Below are 18,942 nucleotides of genomic sequence, written 5' to 3' on the forward strand. Positions count from 1 at the left end.
TAACTTTTACCAGCCAATCTCATGTCCCCGCTCTTGTATTTTTATGTCACTGAATCGGTGCAACTGAAATATGTGAAATTTAAAATTATTGCCTGTCAACGCCATCGGATATGACCAGAAAGGTGTTTTTGAAGTCTGGCTTTTAATATTGATTTTCTGAAAAGTGGATTAGGTATACTTTACTGGCCCGTAGATGAGATATATTTTAGTGGCCCGAGGATTAGATATGTTTTGCTGGCCATTTTCCGCCCGTCTATTCTCTTTATCAATTAACGGAGAGATTGTCATATTGAAAGGAGCCGTTTCGATTAATCTTAGACCGACCTAAATGGTTTTGTGGTGATATTTTATTGTTAACTCAAAAAGGAACAGATATAAATATGATAATGCTACCATTATTTTTTTGAATTTCTCATACTGGAAGTTATTACACGGGCTTTGAAATCTTTCAGTTGTTATTACAATAGCTGCATCGGAGATGAAAGGAAACTTCTTTTTAGTTTGTCCATCGTCAACTACCGGCTGATCAGTTTTTCGATATTATAGTCAGCGAAACTTGCAATCCAGACTGATATAGAAAAAAAACAATTCCTCAAGAAAAATGTTTCAATGGGCTCTCTATAAAACCCATTCCGTGGTCTTGAATAGTTTTTTAAATAAAAGGACCACAACGCTTTCAGCAAGAAGATAATTTTTCATGTTTTTTATTGGATATGAAACCGCCAACAAGCATGGACGTTGTTCACATCAAGGGATTTTAATTTGAAAAAATTCCCATCTTCAAAAACTGTCGCAGATATTGGTGCAAGTCATCTTCTGTTTTTAATGTTTGTCTAATTTGAAAGTACACTTGTGTTGTTTGAATGGTGGATTATTATTTTCCACTTCTATCCAATTTAATTAATATCATTTTCAAGTCATTTTTGGCTAAGATCACAATTGGTTAGTTATCCATTAATTTATGTTGAAAATGTTTTTTAACAATCCTACGCCCTTTTTTACTTCGTCGAAAATGAAAGTAAAGAGTGAGGCATAGATAATTAAACGCCGGAAATTAAATATAGTCAATTTTTACTTTCGCTTTGATTTGCTATCAGATGCAAGCAATTGCATTTCTCTCATTTGGAGTTTCTTGGACGAGTGTGTGCAAAGACTTCAAAGGTTTTAATAATTCTGATAAATTTGTCCGCGTGCCATAGCTCTAAAAGGTTAGAAAAATTAAAACAGGCACAATTATTCATTGCCTTTATTATCATTGCGATAACAAGGGTATTGCAATCGGGTACTAAACTTTTTTCCCGTAAACAACTTTGTCCACAACTTTGGTACCTTGGTTCTTAATGAGATCAAAATTTGTAGCGTATCTTGCACTTTTAGCCTGGTGGTAACGAATACGCCAGGAATGGAAAAGGTCGTGGATTTGAATTTGACCAGGACCGGTTTTTTTTACGGTTTTAATTTTCCGGTTCAAAAAAATTTCGGCCTATTATTTGTCTGCTTATGTTTTGTCGGCTTAGTTGTCACTTCTAAGAATCGTTTATTTTAGCTATAAAGAATTTTTACCTGCAATTTTTTTAGCATTTTAAAAATCCGTCCGAATTGAGATTTTTTTTTCAATGTGTCTATACTATTTTTAAATGCGTGCGATTGACAGCTATCTCCCATGTTTAAGCATGATAATTTTTGCCTGTTTAACAACAGAATTGTTTCACGTCTAAGCTATATCGTATATTGCTATGGTTAAGGTTTTTTTTTCGATTTTCCAGATTAAATTTAGTGTTTAATTCGTCAAGTTTGAAATTAGCAACCTAATAGGGGGTTGTTGCCAGAGTTTTCCCAGGTTTTGCGATTCTGGCTTCCATATATGAATAACCAAATCCTTTTAGTTTACGAGATAGGCAATTTTCGAGGTTTTTCAAAAATTTCTAGAAAAATTAATTTTGAAAAATTTCCTAATTTTTGAAATTCCCACCCTGTAGTTGGGTAATGTCTTGGTACTCTCAGGGGTTGCGAATCTTGCCTCCAAATCTCATTTCTCAACTCTTGTAGTTTTCGAGATATGACGTTTTTTTATGACTTCTCAAAAAATTTTCAAAAACCTAGATTTAAAAAAAATCCAAAACGTTGAAGATCTCATTCCCGTTGTTGGATTTTTTAAGAGTACTCTCAGGGGTTGCGAATCTTGCCTCTGATTATCGCTGCTCAAATCCTTGCAGTTTTCGAGATATGACGTTTTTTTAGGATTTCTTTTTTCAAAATTTTTTTCAGAAAAATTAGATATAAAAAATTTCACCAAGTTTGAAGTTCCCATCTCTATAGAGGGATGCTGTCAGTGTTTCCTAGCGGTTGCGTTTAAGCCTCCAATTTTGAATACTCAAATCCTAATATTTTTACGAAATAGACGTTTTTTGTGATTTTGTTTAAAAATTTCATAAAATTTAAAAATTTTCACAAAATTTGAAATTTCCAACCCTGTAGTAGGGTGCTGTCAGGATACTCTCGAGGAGTCTTAAATCTTGCCGCCAGATATGACTGCTCAAATCTCGTAGTTTTGAAATATGACGTTTTTATTTCTTTTTAAAGTTTCAGAAAACTTAGATTTGAAAAAGTTCAAAAAAATTTTAGCTCCTAACCCTGTATTTAGGTATTGCTAAGGTACTCTCAGGATTTGAAAATCTTGAGTCCGAATGCGACTGCTTAAGTGCTTTGAGTTTCAAGATGTAATATTTTCTATTTCTTCTGAAAATTTGGTGAGGCGCTGTCAAAGTACTCTCAGGGGTTGCGAATTTTGCCTCTAAATATGACTGCTCAAATCCTTTTAGTATTCGAGATACGACGTTTCAAAAAAAACTTAGTATTCAAAAAAACTTAGATGCTGAAAAATTCCAAAACTTTGAAGATCTCAATCCTGTCATTGAAATCTGTGAGGGTTCTCTCATCGGGTTGCGAATCTTGCCGCTGAATATGACTGGTCAAATATTTCTAGGATAGTTTTCTAGGATTTTGACGTTTTTTAGGGTTTTCTCTAAATATTTCAGAGAACTTGGATATAAAAAATTTCACAAAATTTGAAATTAAGATCTATGTAGTGAGGCTTTGTCAGGGTAATCTCAGGAGTTGCGGATTTTGCCTCCAAATATGACTGCTCAAAACCTTAAAGTTTTCCCGATTTTACATCATTGTGATTTTTTCGAAAAATTTTCATGAAAATTAAATTAATTTTTTTTCAAAGTTTGAAATTCCTAACCTGTAGTTGGGGGCAGTCAGAGTTATCTCTAGGGTTGCACGTTCGGCCTGCAATTCTGTAATGTCAAAATCTCAAAATGCCCAAATCTTTTTTTGTTTAATAGATAAGACGATTTTTGTGAATTTTTTGGAAATTTTCTGAAAAATAAATTACAAAATAATTCATTAAATTGAAGTTCCCAACCCTGTAGTTGTCTGCTGTCAGAGTACTTTCAAAGATTATGATCACTACCATCAAATAAGACTGTTGAAGTCATGAAAGTTTTCGAAATTTCATGTTCTCAGAAAATATTTTTTGCAGAAAACTTAAGGTGAAGTTTCTCAAAGTTTGAATTTCCCAACGTTTTAATTGGGTACTATAAGAGTTCTCTCAAAAATTGCAAATCTTGCCCCCAAACGCGACTGCTCAATTTCTTTTAGTTTCCCTGATGTGATGTTTTGTAGTTCATTTTAAATTTTTCGAAGAACTTCACAAAATATTATGGTTCTTCAAAATTTGCATGAAAAACTTGAATAAAAAACATGAAAAACTTGAATTTTGTAATTTTGAACCTTGTAATCGGGTGCTGTCAGAGTGCAATCAAATAATGGATGTCTTTTTTCCAATATGTGCGGTTTATTTTGAGTACCGGAGGTGCGTTACACGCTAGTATCATCTATTTAACGTTTCGGCTATATGGTTAAGTTTTTTTCGGATTTCAGCCAGCTTGAATTCAGTGGTTATTGCACGAGTTTAAAATAAGCAGCCCAATAGTAGGATGCTGTCGGAGTTACCAAAGGGGTTGCGAATTTGGCCTCTAATTTAGAGTGATCAAATTTTTTAAGTGTACGAGATACGACGATTTTTGATTTTTTTCAACATTTTTCAGAAAACTCAAATTACAAAATAATTGACAAAACTTGAAATTACCAACCCTGTAGTTGGATGCTGTCAGAGCACTCTCCAAGTTCGCGAATCTTGCCTCCAAATGTGGTGGCTCAATTCCTTGTAATTTTCGAGATAAGACTTTTGTAATTTTTTCAAAAAAATTTCAGATAGCTTAAACGAGCCTTGCATCCAATTATGACTGCCTAAATCTTTGTAGTTTTTCAGAAAACTCAACTTAGACTTTTTTAAAATTTGAGATTTCTAGCCCTGTAGTTGAGTGCTGTTTGGGTCCTCATAGGGTTTGCAATCGTTCGTCCTGCATATCTGGCTTAAAGATAAAACAACTGGTTGAGACGGTAAAGATTTTCTGTTCGAATCTGGCCGGGTTATTTTTTCGCAAACTGTACAAACTATAGAGTTTTTGTGCTTTTTCGGACTGTCGTCCGTCTGCTTATTTTTGTCGGCTTAGTTCCCGTAGCTCGATGTTTCATCTTTATTCCAAGTTGCTCTAACCCCCATACTTGAGAAAACAAAGCCAGGGAGTTCGATTTCAGTTGAGAGTTGTTTTTCTTGTAAAAAGAACAATTTTGGCTAATTTAGATTATTGTCTGTCTGCTTATTTATGTCTGCTTAGTTCTGCAGAAAGTTTGTTTTTCGAAAACTTGGATTGCTTATAGCATTCTCAAAGCTCGTTGTTGAGTTTCTAATGGTGTAGGCAATTTTGTTCCAGATGTTTTGGGCTTGCAATTTCTATTGACAAAAACGATTTTTTGATTTTTTTTTCGTTTGATTCTGATAGTCATTCATATTTGATCGCGAGTGGTGCGAAGCTCAACTTCGCCTCTATGTGAAATCATTTTTTGTTGTTATTTTGATAGTGATATGATAAATATGAATTTATAATGGTGCTGAAAATTTGAGATTCATCAAGGAACTTTTTCTAGAACTGTTTGTTGTCCCCGCGAAAAACAAGTTTTAATAGTTTTCGACCCATTGGTATTAAGTTTGTTCTGGAAGTCTTCATTGCACTTTTTAGTGTCGATGAAGCTATTGAAAAGACTTATGTATGACGTGTTGTTTCTTTTTTTTCAGGAAAAGTTATAAAATTTATTACGCTCAATTTTAAGTTTTCGCGGTTTGAATTTTGATTTCTTTTCAATTTTAGTTCATTTCCTTTTTTAGATGAAAGCAAATTCCATTATCTAACAGCAAAAGTGTAACTTGTAGTTAGAACTCACAGAGATTATAAGCCATGTAATTTTTTGTCTGAAGTTCCGAAGTTTTTTTTGGTCAGTATTGTTTTGGTTTCCTTGCGTTCATAGAAATTTTTCAAGCTGTCTGTTGGCAATGTTAATGAGAGTACGGCTGAAGTGCTTTAAATTTGATTTTGCTTGAAAATCGAGAGTTCCTTATACGAAATCAATCCTTTTTTACAACTTTGGTATATATTTTCTAGATTTCGGAAATTAAGGGTTTCAAGCGATTGATTTTAGTTTATTGGATTTGTGATAGCCTGAGGTGACAGGGTTTGAACAGTTCATTCTATCTCATAACCACTTAGCACCAGTCACTAACTGGACATGTTATCCGCAGGCTATTTCAATAATGAACCGCACTGTCAGTTTCAAGACAGTCGGTAGCAGGTGATTCGAATCAGAACCAAAATTATCTTAGGTTTTATGTCACTCGTTTTTTTGCGATCTCAAATGTAGTTACTTTTGAAAAATTGCATTTATTCAGTAGTCTGTGGTGCTATTTAATCTCATGCTGAGATTTTTTTTTTCTTTGTTGCCATTTTTGGTTAGGTTAACATAAATTTGGCTTTAAATCAAATGTTGCTAAGAGAGTTTTCAGCGAATAAGTTCTTTTTTGCTTCTAATTAGGACTTGGCTGCTTGTATAATTTTTTCCTGGCTTTTTTTGAGCCTCATTTTTTCCCCAAATTCCTCGAAGGCGAAAAGTGTTGTTTTCATTTAGAGAATTCGCACCATTGAGGATTTATTTTTAATCCTTCTACCAAGGCTGCATTGGAAGTTACTTGCCTAACTCAGTGGATTCTTTGTATAATATGCAAGGCGTTACTAGACGGCTGCAAATCCCCTATTATCTCGTCTTACTCTCCCTTCGGTTTGCTTAATCCGTAAAAAACTGTTTTACTTGTGATTCATTAATGCTGGCTCTTTCTCGAAATCTCGACGTTCTAAACTCCTCTTTTCTGTTTTGGCGTTTATTGCTTTGCGGCGGCTGAAAATTAGAAAAGATTTCTTCCTTTTGATTGGTTTCCAATACATGATTCCTATCTTTATCGTTGAAATAGAAGTCATTCTTCTCAAATTTTGAAGCGATAAAGAACCGCTGAGATCTTTGAGTACAGATGCTTCTAATTTTGCCTTTCAAACCACATTTCTCTGGCTTGTTGTACCAGTTTGTTCATTAGCTAGCGTATCAGTTTTCAATCTTTCTTGAAGTTTTGTATTACACTTTATCGATTTTTCAGCGTGTTATTCTTCATTGCTATAACTGGCTCATGTGCAAATGAGGTTTGTTAGTTTCTGCTCAGAATGGCACTGCATTTTAATACCTGCAAACATTTCATTCAAACTGCAACAGACGCTTAGGCAAAAGTAAAAAACCTCGACTCACTCCGAGCACCAACGTCTTTTCTCAAAGTTTTAAGTCCACTTCATTCGTATTGATGCAGCTTCACCGTGAAACAGTTTCTTCCTTTTTGATCAGCCCAAAGTGAAGTCGGGACATGAAATATGAATGTTTGCAGCTTGGGATATTCGCCTTTTTAAGTTTAAAACGATATAATGTGTAGTTATCAATTCGAAATTTTAACGAAATTTTTTTGTAATGTTTCAAATTTTCATTTTGACTTCAGAAAAATTTGATTACCGAAATTATTGTTTGTGTTCATCAGCTGAAATATTTTTATATACACCAAAAACGGTTGTATTCGATCAATTTTTTGAGCTACCAGAAGTGAAGTTTTGGCATTCAATAGCGTTTCAGTGTGGGCATTGATCATTGTTATGTCAAACAGCTTGAAATGTATATCAGCGTAAAAATGTTAATTTTTGTCGGATTCGTAGTTTTCCTAATTTCCACGAATTGTAAATCTACCAAGTCTGTTTTTTGAACATTTTTATTTACTTTCTTTTTGATATTGCGTAGTTTCGATGGCAAATTTTATTCGTATGCGGTTAAACTATATTTTTTTTCTGTCGTTTCCTTTTCTGTTCACTATCTTGTAATTGCCCTTGCGATAAGCAAGGCTATTACTATCGAGTACTAGTCTTTTTTCCCGTAACAACTTTGTCTTCAGGACTCATTGGACTCCTGATGTACCTTGCTTCATATTGAATTCCTATTTTGTATTTTCTCTTGTACTCTTAGCCTGGTGGTAATGAATACGCCCGGGAAGCGGGAAGGGAAAGGTCTTGTGTTCTAATCTGACCAGGACCAATTCTTTTTTCGGATGGTAAATATTTCGGATTAAAAATATTCGGCCTGTTATTTGTCAGCTTATGTTTTGTCGGCTCAGTTGTCACATCTAAGAATCGTTTCTTTTAGTTGTAAACAATTTTCACAGCACTTGCTTTAAGTTTTTTTAAAATCCGGCTGAATTGAAATTTGCTGTTCATATAGGTTGTAATTTTACCAGCTCGATTTATTAATTTTTTTTTCATTTTTCATTTTATCGGCCTAATAATTTTTGGCCTAATTAATATCGAATTAGTAGCGCAGTTACGACCGAAAAAAAATTGCGCAGTTACGACCGAAAAAAAATTTTAAGAGCGTTTGCGTGCTCTGAGGGCAAAAAGGACTTACAAGAACTTTTTTTGAATTTTTTCGGCATGAAATGTTTCTGCTCAGATGTTTTCGGCTTTGTTACAGCTTGTTAATTATAAATTCAAATCCAATCAACCATCTGGTGTAGAGGTAAAACAGCAGTTCTAGATAGCAAAGGCTTGCAGTTTGAATCCGGCGGGGTCCTTTTTTTTAAACAGAGCTTTTGTGCTTTTTCGGACTATCCTCCGTCTGTTTATTTTTGTTAGCTTGGCTTCCCTAGCTCGATGGTTGAGACTTGTTCGAAGTTGCTGTAACCCTCATGCCTGCGACGAAAAAGTTCGGGAGTTCGATCACAGTTGAGACTTGTTTTTAGCAAAAAGAAAATTTTGGCTAATTTAGATTATTGTCTGTCTGCTTAGTTACACAGAAAGCACTTTTTTTTTGAAAGCACTTTTCTAGCATTTTTTCTTACTGTTTGGCATTTTTTGCTGTCAACATAAAATTGACTCATGCTGTGGGGTTTGCAGTTTTCTCCTAAATTGTTACGCTTGCGTTTATCAAGTGTTATTATCGGAATGTAGACAGGAATAGCAGATGTTGCACATAATTCAAGATACGTGATAGAATTCCGGTGCACTAAAGCTATGTGTTAACATTAGGCATAGAGTCTTAAATGCATTAAAATAGAGAGGCAAGAACAATGTTATTTTTATGGTTTGTGTAGAAATCTCACGTTTTCGGGAAGGTTTTTGGGATCGCAATTTTAATTGGTGAATATTAATGCTGTATTACGTGCAAAATGAAGTCATCATGTTTTTTGCGTTCATTACAAGACAATGATAAGAGTTTTAGCAGGAGATTTGTCCAAACGCTAAAACTTTTAAAACACAATAAGACTATCGAATTTGAGCTATAATTTGTTCTATATGGTGTTATAAATTTTTGTAGCGATGCTCAAACTAGCGTAACTATGATGAAACGTAGCTGAAAAGGTAGCTGCAACTTTCGAATTTTCAGAAAAATTGTCGAAATAATCGTAATTCAAAATTTTACGTACAAATGAAATAATTTAAATTAGACTCAGCATCTGTCCTAAAACTATCTTTTTACACTCTTTGTATATCTATCTATCTTTCTAGTCAAGAGGATATCTACACAGTGAACAAATTCAATTCCAATGATTCATTTCAGCGAATTTTTTTTTGATGTTTCGTGAAAAAGTTCCATGATTCGAGTTCCTACAAAATCTTAAAACCGAATAGAACTGATAATAATCTAACTAATTATTCTAATTTTTTTGTTCCGACCATTTGAAAATTGTGGAAAAACTTTGTATTCAGGTGTGTTTTAGTTTTTTGTCTTCCACACAAAATCATGTACAGGAAATATTCATCGGAATGGGTCGAGTTTTATATCGTATTAAAGTCCTTTCAGTCGTGATTCGAACGACATTATACTAATTTTAAAACTTTCTCAGTGTTGAAAAATACTAGTTTAAAATTTTTGATTTTTGGTATGTTTTCGAGCTAATATGGTTTGTCAAAATAAGGTTCGAAAATTTAGAATTTGTTTACATTTTTTTTTTTCGTTTTTCTAGTCATTTTTTCCACAGAAAATGTTTTTCGATTGGCTTATATGACTATGACCGACGAACATACCTATTTTTTTTTTGTTTAGATCTTACCACGCAGAAAAAAAAACTCTGTGTTCGAAAATGTTCGAAAATTTTTTGCAAATCCTCTCACCCCTTGAGAAAATTGCAGAATCGCCCTTGCCATTGATACCGAATTCAGTTATTTTTAATTCATTCCGCTGCTAAGCTAATAAAAATTTACATTTTTTCCAGACGCGCTACTTTTTCTGTAGAGTCCTTCTGTTCTACTTGCACAGCAAAAAGCTTCTCGTGTTTCATGCCAATCTGATGATTTTAAAACTTCCTTCGATCCTTTTTTTCTCGTGATTCTGAATATCATATATATTATTTTTTCCAGCCCTTGTAAATTTTTGTTTTTATCCCGCACTTGTTTTTATCACAAACTTGCGCTTCGTTTCTGTGTTTGAAGCTCTGCTTATTTTTTTATTTTTCAACGTGCTCGGAGGCTTTAGCTATAGATTTTTTGCTTAAATTTTTTCTTGCTCAAAACATTTATACACTTCTAAAAAGTAGGTTTCAATTTTGGATGATTTGTAGTCTTCATTGGGCTATGACTGTCTTACATTGGAGTAATTTAAGATAATAGAAGCTGTTTTTGCTCCGCTGAATACGATAGGTTGTCAGCAGAAATGCTTCAACTGATTGTATATGTGTTGTTGTAGTTTTGTTGGCGTGTTTCTACGCCAATTGTGATTTAGTAGACCAACGTGTTAATTCAAGTGTGTCTTATTTGAAGGAAGGTGTCTGTGGTTTTAATAGTTTGAAGAGTGACTGGATTGAAATTCTGATGCATTTCCAATTCATTCAGTACCGCCTACTCATCATTATCAGTCATATAACTCGTTTAGGCCTATTCAAAGCAAAAGTAGGGGGATTATTTTAGGGCTTGGTTACTAGCCTACCATTCCATTGTCTTCTAATCTACATGAAATCTTCATACAAAAACAGTAGAGCAATCTGTTACCTTAATCATTCATGAAAAAGGATGTTCTCATGGCAGAAAATCCAAATGGCAGAAATTTTACAACCTATCAAAAGCCCTGTAGTTTGCTATTTTCTCTGATTTTTCACGAATTGTTTTTGCTGTTAAGTTCTGTGACTTCCCAAATCTGATTGGTTTATGCAAAATTCTTTCTTTCGGTTCTTCTTTCATTTTAAATTTCTCCAATTGATGAGTGCAAAGTCATGAATGATGTTTTGCGAGCTTCGATAAAATCCCGAGGTAATTGTGTTTGCAGTAGTGATGATGAAATGAGGGGTGGGGTTAATTGTTAGTATTGATTTTTCATGATTGAACTAATGATGATTGGATCTCGGATATCTGGTGGTAATCGATTGCGTGCACCTGGTAGTTTTTCTATTTTTTTCCATTTTCTGGTTGCCATTTGCTTGCAATTGCTATCCATGTTCTAGCATTGCGTCTAATCATGCCAAACAGAGGTCGCATATTGCATCATTAGTTATGCGATATGGTATTCTGTTCTTTTTATCGCGCTTTAATTTTTTGTGTAGAAGCGACACAAGTATGGTGGTGTGTGTTCCTCACAGAGCTCAGCCAGTTATAACACTCTAATAAGGGCAATAATCGCAAAAATAATTATAGTTAAAGGCATTACTATAACCAATACCATCAGCGATAAATTCCACATACCACCACCAGGCTCCTACTAGAATTCCATCTCAAGCAAATTTGCCGCTATTCAGTTTTTACCGCCGCTGGAATGTGAATAAAAGTCCCGCTCTGGTAATGCATTTTATTGAAAATGACCGAGCACAAATAAGCGTATTGTCGACGCGTTTCTGTCCAAATTCATATTGGATTGACATCCATTGTGGTACTCCTGGTTCTTCAGAGCAAAGCACATTTCGGTGTCAAGTAGCTTTATTTGCACATTATATAATCGTAGTTGACTAACAGCCATGAAATTATCTAGCTCAGAGATTTGACTATGAATAGGAATTTAGACCTGGCTTTATTTTTTCAACCTGCTACCGATTTGATTAGACAGTAAGATAGTGTAACTAACAGATAGGTTCAAGTCCATTCCATTGCAAAATAAGTTTGCGCTCAATTATAACCGAGTCCAAGCAGGTAACCCGCAGCCAGTACCCAGGCATTGTTTTGGACACTTAATCTTAAATTTACAACCTTACAAATGCTCCCGGCCACTATTTAGCCCACTTTTCCGGGCAACTACTGTGCCATAAACGAAAGTGAACTAAAGTGGAAAACTTGAAATATATTTGGTAGCAAATAAACCTGTGACGAAAATTCTCAAGTTGTAACTTCACCTCCTTTATCTTGTTCTGGTGTTTATCTTTTGCCCCGAATTTACTTCAGTTTTTTTCTCCAATTTTATCATTTATTAGTTCTGCATCGCGATTTTATTTGCCGCGTCAATGCAAGAGTGATACCAGTCAGTCGGAATGAGCGCTAATTACGAAACATCGGGGACCATGGCACCGGATACAATATCAGGTGAAAATGGTAATGAAGGTGTTGTCACTGATCTTGCAACCACTGGAGGCTCAACAACTGAGAAGGTCGGAATGACAGCGCAGAATTTAGACACCGCTTTACAAAATGCATTTACGACTGTCAATATTTTTATTTTGATTCTCATTATGATCGCAATGGGAGCGAAAATGAAGCTGAAACATATTCGCGAGCACGTACAGAAACCAATGGGACCTCTGGCTGGATTCATTTCTCAATTCGTTATCATGCCACTAGTCGCTTTTGTAGTCGCACACATTCTTAGAATGGATGCTGCGCATGCAATAGGAGCTCTGATCATGGCATGTTCTCCAGGAGGTGTCATGTCAAATATGGTCACATTCTACACCAACGGAGACTGCTCGTTGAGTATCACAATGACAACACTGTCTACAATTATGGCGTTCGGAATGATGCCCGCAAATCTTTGGCTCTACACTCGAAGTTGGACTGCGGATACTGAGCTGGACATTCCATATGCCTCAATTTTACTCTCACTGCTTCTCATTCTGATTCCAGTTACTGCCGGATACATGTTCATTATGAAGTATCCCAACATGCGAGGTGTTGTTGCACAGACGGGGTCCTTCTCCGGTGTCCTGGCAATCGTTATTTCAATGCTGCTCTTCATGTTTATGCACTGGTCACTGATGCTCGAAGCTTCAAAGCACATTTGGATAGCAACTGCAACTATGCCAATACTGGGATTTGTCCTGGGATATATGCTATCTGCCCTATTCTGCCTCAGTGCGAAACAAAAAAGGACGGTCGGGTTCGAAACCGGCTGTCAGAATGCTTCAATCGCTTTTTCAGTCATTTCGACTTCGTTTAAACTCGATGCCGTGGGGCATGTTTTACTGGTTCCTCTTCTCTTTTGCCTGTTTTCGTTTATAGAAGGCTGGCTCTTTGTAATTTTTTGGCAGCTGGCAACATGGGTTAAGAGAAAAGTCGATGATTGGAAAGAGGACGGCTGGGCGTGCGTAGACTGGGAAGAATCGAGTGACGAATCAGATAAGGAGGAGGAGAAGGAATCTGGCCATTGGGTCAAACCACACTACTTCTCTGCCATTTCCCATGCATTATCAAGTCGAATGAAACGTAAGGAAACAGATGGAAATGATCAACAGGCTTCAGTGCCGAATACGCCTAACATGCAACTTCACGTGGCTGCAAGACATGGAAGCAGGAATCCTCAATTGCCTAATGGATCTGTATGCTTCTCGGGGTACGAGATGACTAACAATCTGCGTATGACAGCTCTATCGATGTCACAAAACAGCGGCGACAGAGGAGTGGAGAGGGTGGGCACCTCGGGATCTCTGCGACATAACACGCATAGCGGAGTTCGCAGTAGTCACGCTGTGAACGAATCACAGTACCAGCAATTTCCTCATTACGCACAGTTCCCAAGTGGGAGGGAATCAAGCAGCCTCACGCGAGGCCAGTCAATGACAGCAGGAACATCGGAGCATCGAAGGGACCGATTGGCAGTGATGTCAGGGGGGCAGTGTCAGTTGTCCTCCTCGGCAGGCGCTAATAATCTGTCGACAGGAAGTGCGTTCATGGAAGCTGCAACGATGGTCGCTTCTGATTCGGTGAGCCGACATCATTCGTGTTTGGGCCTGGATCCGAGAAATATCATCACCGATGTATGACACGAGAACAACTAATCATATTTTTTGAGAACTCACAATTTAGTGGAATACAAATTAATCACCACTAGTATTACCGGTTATTGAACCTAATCAATTTAACCTGTAAGCTGATGATCTTGTTATACGTATGTGTATATTGGAGCCATAAGTTAAGATCATTGTTCCGACCAACCCCCTCAAAAAAGAACTTTGCTGTAAGGTGTGTTTTTCCTTGAATTGTACTACTTCCAAAAATAATCTCTAATTTCGTTTTCAGGCTAAATTAGACAAAAATTGATCCCCCTCACAGAATTTACTTTGTTTTTTTTTAGCTATTATTACCCATCATTTCATCTGTTTTCCGACTAATTCAGTCACCCTTTACTTAAACAAAAAATGACAGAAAATTGAGATAATAGAAAAAAAATTTTCTGCCTTTTTGATGTTTTCTAAATCATTGTGGTCGGAACATTCGGTACTACTTGCACAGCAACCGGCTCTCAGTGTTGTTTTTTAAATAGTTTGGTTCATCTTAATGTTGCTGCATTACGTTTCATACCAAATAAAAGCAATTTTTAGCAGTTTTTGATGATTATATTTTTTGCATCATTATATGGTCGAAAAAACACCATGTTCTAGCATTCGATGCGGATCGAGACTTATTTAGTGCTTAACAATTGTACTCGAAGTTGAATAGTTTGCGCTGCAGTAAGCGTCGAAATTTAGTGGAAATTATCATGAAATATAGATTAAGAAGCTTATGCAAATGTTAGGCTTCCCCAATGCTGCAATGGAAACTGTGCCGCATAAATACAGATGAACTTGCGCATGACTCTTGCCTACTTATTTCAATACAATACTGGAAAAATTTTTTTGACCCTGGTCTATTTGGCAACGTGTCGTCTGCTGAATCTGCTCAAATCACTTGAAAAGCTCTGGTTACAAAAAACCATCAAATCTGAAAAACGATCATAAAAGATTGTTTCTTTTAAACTGCTAGTTTATTGATTTTTGTGAACCATGAATATTGTGACTTAACAATAGAAACAATTTAACGGAGAACGCATCTAAAACATTAGGTTACCGATACTGAAAAACAATTTCTTGTAGTTCATTTTTGTATTAAAGGGAAAAAAATCAGAAATCAATCAGATAGGCTTTGGGATATCTGCGTTAGTTGTTTAGTTTTTCTTTCTCTACAAGATTTGGCTACAAACAACCTAATTTTAGACAAACAAAACACTTTAACCTTTAATTCGAAAATTTTAATTATGTCATATCTCGTAAAATACTGCGTTTTCGAACTTCGAGTTTTGACTTCAGAGTTGAAGTAGATTTTTACTGCAGTCAATTTACAAAAATTTCAACTCAATCAATCTTCAGGTTTGGCAATATAGGCTCTTTTCCAGTTCCCCCCTTTCAAAATACCGAGTTTTATGTTTGTTGAATTTGAAAGGGGGAACTGGAAAAGAACCCCAATATAAATGAATAATCGGAATATAGACGTGTTATCAACGTGTTTAACAGAATCAGTTGGCTCATCATGGTATCAAATTATTAAGCGCCTCTGGTACACTTAGTCTGGAGGTAATGAATACGGCTGACGCGACAAAGGTCCTGGGTTCGAGTCTGAGCAGGGCCTATTTCTATTTTTTCAAACGGGAAACGTTCCGTTTCAAAACAATTATCGGCTAATTATTTGTCTGCTTTTTATGTTTCGTCGGCTTAGTTGCCACATCTTAGATTTTTTACTGTAGGCAGTTTTCATTGTAGTTGCTTATTTGGTTTTCATTGTAGCTGCTTTTCTATGTTTTCATTTGCTGCTACAATTTGTAATTCTACAAGCCTTGGCTTCGTAAATTTTCCTTTTTTGATGTTTTTTTGCTGAAAATTTTTTTCGGCCTAAATGATTTCGGCTTGTATTTTATCGGCTTACTAACCAAATTTTGGGTCGTTATTGGGAACCATATTTTATATGTTTTCCTCCGGATTGCACAAAACGTTGAAAATCTCAGAAGAGAATTTATAGTTCAAAGTTTTTCATGGCAAAAAATTTTTTTTTCGCTCGAAAATTGTTTTTGACTTTTCAGTAAACGGGCTCGAATGTGTTTCTGGACGCGTTTTCCGCAAGTAGAACATTTTTCCAGACAACATTTTGAAGTTTTTTTTACTCGTGGTTTCTTCAAAAATTTTCGCCAATATATACTAATTTTGCGAGGGGAGCATTGAGAGGGGATTTGGCCAAAATAGGGTCTTTATAGTGACCCTATTTTGGAGAGCTCAGAAAATCAATTTGGTTCAAAAAAAGGTCGACAATTTTCGAAATTGTTTTGAAAATCCGTCCCACCCCCTCGAAAAAAATCTTAGATCCGCCCCTGGTTAAAATTGGAATTTCATGGTGGTAAAATTTTGAAGAGTCATCAAAAATGAAAAATCTAACTCTTTTGTAAACATGAAAAGATTTTTATACCAATTTTTGAATTGTAAGTTTTAAATTTATTTATCAGCATTTTGATTAAAATTTGATTTTTTTTCTTCAAACTAAATGGACATCTCTTTGTGTTCATAAATTTCTTAGAAATATCAATTTTGAAAAACCAGTATCGTAAGTTTACAAAGGGATGCGAAAAAAGAGGAAACCTGTTATGTTAAAGCAATCGCGTGTTTTGTTCTATGAGAGAAATCCATTAGATTGAAGCATTATTTCGTTGCAAAATGGATGTCAAATTTGAAGAAATCATAAGAACTATGAATGAAACAATTGTTCTTAATTAAGCCTTATTTTTGTAACATTGATAAATCATGAAAAGTTTATTTGAGGAGTGTTATTTTTGAAAGTCTTTATTTTGTACTACTTAGTTGCTCAGTTTGTGTTTTCAGATTTTGAAATGAGTAATACTCGTCATGTAGTTGAGAAACAATGCAAGAGGGTGTTGGGAAACATAGATGAGTCAGTTGTTGACCGGGTGGTGTCTGGCATCAAACTCAGATACGAGAAAGATGACATAATAAGCAGATTGCAGCCCAAACTAGATGACAAATCTGCCACGAAGTTAGTAGAAAAGGTATTTTCTAAGCTTCAACAACAAGAACAGAACAATCTAGATAACTCTGTAACAGGTGCGGCGCAGACGGCTAAAAGAGCGCGAGCAGATTCGACAAATGACAGCGATGTATCTGACAACAACAATGCGGACCCGAAACGAAGTCGGGTAGCAGCATCGAATGGTGCAGCAGTCGCAGAAGATAACTCAATGCCGAAGCGTCTGACGCCGGATGAAATTCAACGAATGATGAGTGACGCCAAAAAATGGCTGGAGGAAAAGAAGCAGAAAATTGGACCTACAATTCCAGGAACGTCTTCGGTTGCACCCACTGAGACAAAACCTGCAGTGAGTGATCCGACAAATGCCTTGGCTAATCGAGCAGCCGAGTTGCGAAGTCGAATCAACTCAGCGTTAGGTTCAGGTTTGATCACACCTTCAGTTCCTATTGGAAGTGCTCCGTCGGTAACCTCCGGTTTGGCAACACCAGGTGGTTTTCTTTCAACAACCAAAGGTCTGGCAACGCCAATTTTTCCGGGAATTCAAACACCGGCTTTTCTGGGAGGAGCTCAGTCGGCCATGCCTTTGATAGACCAGCTCAAACCAAAAGAACAGATGCCGGGTCCTCTGGTCTTGGACGACGAGGGTCAAACTGTAAATGCCCAAACTGGAGAAAAGTTGGCACTGACTCCTAGAATGCCAACGCTAAAAGCGAACATCAGAGCGAAGAAACACGAGGAATTCAAACAGCTTCTCTCAACTTCTATGATCAAGAAAGACTCTTCAGATAGCAAACCAGAGGCGTCGGTTCATTTTGACCCGAGAGTAGATTTGAAACCCTCGATACGGCAGCCGAGAAGAAATTTTAAATTCCACGAACCGGGTAAGTTCGAAACAATGGCAAAGAAAATCAAAATGAAGGCGCAATTAGATAAACTTCATGGAGAAATCAGTGAAGCCGCAAAAAGAACTGGAATCCAAGCGGCTGTTAAATTGGCACTTGTTCAGCCAAAGGTCGAACACAAAGAAGGTGTATTGCCTCAGGTAGAATGGTGGGACGGAGTTTTGCTGCCTAATAATACGTATGAAGATTGCAGGCGACAGGGAAATTTGAATAAACAAGGCAAAGTTGAGAAGTATAATACCATATCGCACTTGGTGGAACATCCTACCCAAGTCAAGTCACCTGATGATGATACGGAAATCAAGCCTTTGAAACTTCATTTGACCAAAAAAGAGCAGAAAAAGTTCAGAAGGCAGAGAAGAAGAGAGGAGGAAAAAGAGAAAACAGAGAAAATAAGACTGGGTCTCCTTCCACCACCTGAACCCAAAGTTAAGATTTCCAATTTGATGAGAGTTTTGGGTAATGATGCCATTCAGGATCCCACAAAAGTAGAGGCTCATGTCAAAGCACAGATGGCAAAACGACAGAAAGCACACGAGCTGGCCAATGCTTCTCGGAAGTTGACGAACGAGCAACGACGTAAGAAAAAGATGGATAAACTTAAAGAAGATATCACTACAGGAGTCAACGTTGCAGTTTACAGGCTGAAGACATTATTTAATCCATCTCATAAGTTCAAAGTTGTTGAAAATGCGAAGCAATATTTGATGACAGGTGTTTCTTTAATTACAGAAGATATCGCTGTTATTATAGTTGAAGGGGGACCTAAACAACAGAAGAAGTTTAAAAACTTAATGTTGCGAAGGATCCACTGGAAGGAAGATCTAAAGAAAAGGTCAATGTTGACCAATGATGAGAAAACATCCGAAGCTTTGAAAACTAACAAGTGTGACTTAGTTTGGGAAGGAGTGGTGAAGTACAGATCTTTTCCACAGCTGAAGCCGAAGATGTTCCAGAGCGTTAGTCTGGTTAGAGAATACTTGAAAAGACTGAATGTGGAACACTATTGGGATTTAGCACACGCGGAGGCTGTTTTAGACAGCAGTGACTCGTGAACTAAGAAAAAAGAAACTATCTTTAATATTTGTTAAAATGTCTTGTATACTGATGACTAAGCAGTGAAATTCTTGAGTTTAGTTTTATTCAAACATTTCATTTGGCTATAGACGTGCACGTGACCACTATTATCCAATTGGTCCAAGAGAAGAAAGGGACCAAGAACAGAAAAACCGACAAATATTGAATCATACGTGCTAATCGATAAACCGAGTCGCCACTACTAGCAAATTTTACATCTATTT

General features: G+C 36.3%; 3 protein-coding genes across 13 annotated transcripts in view; 2 read left to right on the forward strand and 1 right to left on the reverse strand.

Annotated features, from left to right (window-relative positions):
• LOC134844621 (huntingtin-interacting protein 1-like) overlaps window positions 1-18,942 on the reverse strand; it is a 477,037-nt gene that overhangs the window by 215,716 nt on the left and 242,379 nt on the right. The gene's annotated exons all lie outside the window — the stretch shown is intronic.
• Window positions 924-13,939, forward strand: LOC134844535 (hepatic sodium/bile acid cotransporter-like). 11 transcript variants are annotated; one of them, XM_063861344.1, is made up of 2 exons: window positions 924-942; window positions 11,933-13,939. In XM_063861344.1, the coding sequence occupies exon 2, from the start codon at window positions 11,990-11,992 to the stop codon at window positions 13,712-13,714; it is 1,725 nt and encodes a 574-aa protein (XP_063717414.1). In that variant the 5' UTR covers window positions 924-942; window positions 11,933-11,989; the 3' UTR covers window positions 13,715-13,939. The 11 variants fall into 11 exon arrangements, with proteins under 11 accessions (XP_063717414.1, XP_063717389.1, XP_063717333.1 ...); XM_063861319.1 differs by lacking the exon at window positions 924-942 and adding an exon at window positions 1,005-1,063 and having other exon boundaries at window positions 11,814-13,939; XM_063861263.1 differs by lacking the exon at window positions 924-942 and adding an exon at window positions 5,734-6,653 and having other exon boundaries at window positions 10,299-13,939.
• On the forward strand, window positions 16,565-18,789 carry LOC134856741 (U4/U6 small nuclear ribonucleoprotein Prp3-like). The gene has a single exon (XM_063873016.1). The coding sequence runs from the start codon at window positions 16,582-16,584 to the stop codon at window positions 18,694-18,696; it is 2,115 nt and encodes a 704-aa protein (XP_063729086.1). The 5' UTR covers window positions 16,565-16,581; the 3' UTR covers window positions 18,697-18,789.

This window comes from Symsagittifera roscoffensis, chromosome 1, assembly GCF_963678635.1.
Source record: "Symsagittifera roscoffensis chromosome 1, txSymRosc1.1, whole genome shotgun sequence".
Classification (NCBI taxonomy): domain Eukaryota; kingdom Metazoa; phylum Xenacoelomorpha; order Acoela; family Convolutidae; genus Symsagittifera; species Symsagittifera roscoffensis.

Coding starts and splice junctions, on each gene's coding strand:
- LOC134844535 (XM_063861344.1), top strand. CDS start 11,990: ATGAGCGCTAATTACGAAACATCGGGGACCATGGCACCGGATACAATA.
- LOC134856741 (XM_063873016.1), top strand. CDS start 16,582: ATGAGTAATACTCGTCATGTAGTTGAGAAACAATGCAAGAGGGTGTTG.